General features: G+C 43.1%; 1 protein-coding gene across 1 annotated transcript; it reads right to left on the reverse strand.

Annotated features, from left to right (window-relative positions):
- Positions 1-663: 663 nt before the first annotated feature.
- LOC119308483 (prosaposin-like) lies at positions 664-3916 on the reverse strand. The gene is made up of 6 exons (XM_037584613.1): positions 3627-3916; positions 3177-3294; positions 1667-1887; positions 1360-1557; positions 1216-1275; positions 664-1051 (listed from the first exon to the last, which is right to left on the reverse strand). Exons 2-6 carry the CDS (start codon positions 3286-3288, stop codon positions 893-895), a joined length of 750 nt encoding a protein of 249 aa, XP_037440510.1. The 5' UTR covers positions 3289-3294; positions 3627-3916; the 3' UTR covers positions 664-892.
- Between the last annotated feature and the right edge of the window lie 201 nt (positions 3917-4117).

Here is a 4117-nt window from a genome sequence, read left to right on the forward strand (position 1 = left end):
CCTCACCATTGCCATTTTTTCTGTTCTGTATCTAGTTGACATTCCCCTTTTCCATTATCATGAAAGTTTTGAAACGCTTCTCTACCGATCCAAGTAGAGATTTCAGCTGCCGTCAACATGTCACCTCAAATGTTTCACTTACTACGTGTGTTTGGTTGTTGGGTTATCATTTCTTTGAGGCAGGGATATCCATATTTCTGATAGACCAACCTATCACCTCAAATGTGCCACTTAAGAGTGTGTTTGGTTGCTAGGTTATCCCTTCCGTTTATCGTATGGCTAGCATCTGTTTGGTTCATGGGGATGCCCATAACCAACCGCTTGTCCCTCGAACTAAATACACCCTACCCAAGACGATTTCGATGTCCATACGAAGAATTCCCGTCCAAGCGTGACAACCGGCCTCTCGCAACATGCTAGATCGTGCAAATAAGTACCCAGTCTACTTACTAGCAATTTTAAAGATTTATCTCACATGGCAAATGTGGAAGATACGGCCAATCCTGTCGTCCAAGGTTCGGATGAAAAATGCTGCAAATCTTTCTGTTAAAAAATTTCACCGCTAGCAGCCGATCTTTGCAAGGAGAGCATCCGTAACTTACCATATCTAACTTCTTTCAGACCTCTGGATGTAAATTAAAATTCAATCAACAGAAGGTGGTATTGGTTGTCAAAAAAAAAAAGGTATGACCTTCGTTGGTTTTTATAAATAGTAGTAGTAGCACGAACTCATACACAATAACTTGACAGAGTGTTGCGCGATCTCTTCATACCTCTCCCTAATACAGTACTAGTATAAGGACGTTCCAAAGAACAGAGCTAACTTATATGTACAACAATCACCTCATCACCCTGTTTCCACCATTCCTACAAGTGATGTGTGTTTCTGTCATCAAGCATCGCTCCGCAGTTCCCCATCGAAGAACGATCCGCCGGCCCTCGTTTTGCTGGCGTCGCAGGCTTGCATAAGAGTGCATACATCCTTCTTCTCGAGGAACCTCTCGCCGTTGACCAGGATGAGGGGGGTGTATTCCAGAACCATTCTCTTGCACTGCCAACAGAGGGCAACAAACCATGTCATTATTGCACACTATTGTGCATTGGACCAAGGAGCAGACAATGGCTCCTTGATGCACATAATCCGATATATTGCATGATAGCGTAGAGAAAATCTAGGGAGTCATAGACCATATATATAAGTGAAAAAAAGCTTACCTCCTGCACATGACCTTTAACCTTGTTGCACTCCTTGATGAGAAGTTGAAGTATCTCAAACTACAGATATCACAAGGCAAATGTTAAGAGACGGAAAGGATAAGGTCAGGACTCCCTATTATGTCAATGAAGCAGAGTACTTACCTGCGCGTCAGGGTCTTTCATTTTCGAGAGAACTTCATCGACGAGGTGGTGGCAAAATGCACAAGTGCTTTCACTTTTCTCAACAGACAGAAACGATACTTCCCTGCAGAGGCCATACTGTTTGCAGAACTCGTCTGGCTTGATTTCAGTGATCTTGGCAAAGAGAAGAGTTGCATAGGAGTCCACCATCTCAAGACACTGCAGAGATAGAAAGTGTTCATGGAAACAAAAAGTCATACACTACTGCTGTTCAAAGAGTATCTTTTGAGCATGTAGGATTTGGTGAAGCAATATAAAAGGGGTGTACCTTCTGTTCTAAGGAGAATGTCTGAGAACACGCACCATGAAGGATCTCCATGATCTCATCTTGTGTCTGTTTCTCACTAAGATAACTGACAGCTTTATTTGTCAAGTTCTCACAAGTTGAGCATACTGGGTTACCACTCTCAACCGAGACAGGAATTTTGCTAGAGGTAATTTCCTCCTTGTCATTTGGGTGGAACTCAATGGTATCCAGAAGGAGAAGACCTGAGACCAAATAATGCAGATAGTATCACCAATTAAGAACAATGGCAACCACAAGTAAGAGTATTTTCCAGAGCTTAAATTTTTCCAGAACTACCTATGGGCTCTACGGTTGTATCTTTGTTCATGTAAATTCCCCAGCTAGGCCTTGAACTAGGGACATAAACTAACGTCGTATATAAAGCATATAATACAGTAAAACACATGTTCCATATTCCAGAAGTTAATGGTGTGAAAACAATGAAGTTGGTTATCCAAAATATAATATGTCAAAAAATGGTTATCCATCTTATACAGCCACGCGCTATTCAGAGAGAAAAATAAAATGCTATTCAGGTCATGTTGACACAATCTAACTGGCTTGATGCCAGCAGATGGACAGTGTGACAAAATATTCGGCGCCCAAGTAACTAGCACAAGAAGCTAGGAACAATGACATCGTAAACTTCAATTTCAGTTCCAATTGAAACCAAATACATACCCTCATCAGCTGCACATATGATCTTATGTATATACTATAGCTGGACCAAGATATACATCAAAAGACGATATTTTCACTGCAGAAAAGCTAGAATTTGTTCTCCAATTTGCATATTGGAGGTACTAATTTTATATGAAGATTAACTTGAATAAGATGAAGGGGAGCCTTGGCGCAGGGGTAAAGCTGCTGCCTTGTGACCATGAGGTCACGGGTTCAAGTCCTGGAAACAGCCTCTTACAGAAATGTAGGGAAAGGCTGCGTACTATAGACCCAAAGTGGTCGGACCCTTCCCCGACCCTGCGCAAGCGGGAGCTACATGCACCGGGCTGCCCTTTTTATTAACTTGAATAAGATTTAGCAGCACAGGAAGGCCGTCAAGAGAGAGAAAATATCCAGTTCTTTCTCCTCTTAAAACTACATCTAGAGGTCCCAAAAAGATCTGTATTTTTTTCATCAAAAGATTGGCATAAGAAATTAAGATGCATCTACAATGCCCTGAAATTTCATTCCAAAACTCGATAAATAGATAAAGAAAAACAACCAGACTCTAAATACAAACTCAATAGCGCAAAACATGTATTATTCACCTCAATTTTGAACTACTTCACAGTATGATTAGTCCTTTAGGTTTGTCCAGCTGTGAATCGAATTCGGTCTTGAGAATTTTGTGTCAAGCATGTCAATTGTTTTCTGAAAATTTGAGTAGCATTTAGGTTATACTTATACGTTTGTTCTTGGCTACAGTAGCGACTAGCGAGGAAGTGCTGTAAGAGGAGGAAGCACCGGGTATATCTTCCATTGAGAGACTTACCGTAATTCTTGCGAACCCTCTTGTCCTGCGGCATAGCTCCAGAGCCGGCGGCCAGCAAGAGGAGGAAGAGGAAGAAGAACGGCGCTCCCAATCCCAAACCCATCGTGCGCATGTTGACCTGCCATGAAAGCGAATCATCACATACGGCATAGCAACCCAATCGACTTTACTCTCCAGAAACAACAGGATAAAAAAAGTAAGGGGCCAACAATTTGGTCTCTGGAGGCTGGAGCAGCACCCAAATCCAGAAATCGCAAAAACCAAGGCGATGATTCGCTCGATGGAAGCGATCGAACACAAATCGACCGAAGGAAAGCGACGGGAGGGGCGGCGGATCAGGGGGGAAATCGAGACAACGGAGGGGAGGGGAACTACCGCGCGCGTGATCTCACCAGATTGGGGATCAAGAAGTGAGGTGAAGGTGAAGGTGAAGGGGAACGAAAAGCTCACCTTGCGAAATCGAGGAACGGAGAGTGGTCGGACTGAGACAGCGGGCGTGATTCGGCGATTGCTCCTGCTCGATTTTAAGAAGTTCGTCTTGAAATTACAGCATGATTGCTGTCTCCGAGTCGAAGTCGGTTGTCCGTTGCGCCGACGTTTCGTTTTTTTTCTTTCTTCAGAAGATTGCGTAGACGGTATGAGTTCGTGCAGGTCTTCTATCTAGCGCCTACTCCGACTTTGGTCTCTCGAGGCTGGAGCAGCACCCAAATCCACAACATGCGCGTTTAGAAATTAGAAGGAACGTTTGCCCGCTAGCGCCGTTGAGGGCATTTTTTTCAAGGGTCATTCAGGGCATCTTCAACGCAGGTCCTTAAAATAGACCAATATTTATGTATGAACTAGTTCAGACTTATCCTCAAACATTCGTCTATGTTTTTAAGTCCGCAACATTTAAAATAATTGTGTCACGGATCAATGTTGGATCACAGAAAGAACTCGAG

This window comes from Triticum dicoccoides, chromosome 5B, assembly GCF_002162155.2.
Source record: "Triticum dicoccoides isolate Atlit2015 ecotype Zavitan chromosome 5B, WEW_v2.0, whole genome shotgun sequence".
Classification (NCBI taxonomy): Eukaryota; Viridiplantae; Streptophyta; class Magnoliopsida; order Poales; family Poaceae; genus Triticum; species Triticum dicoccoides.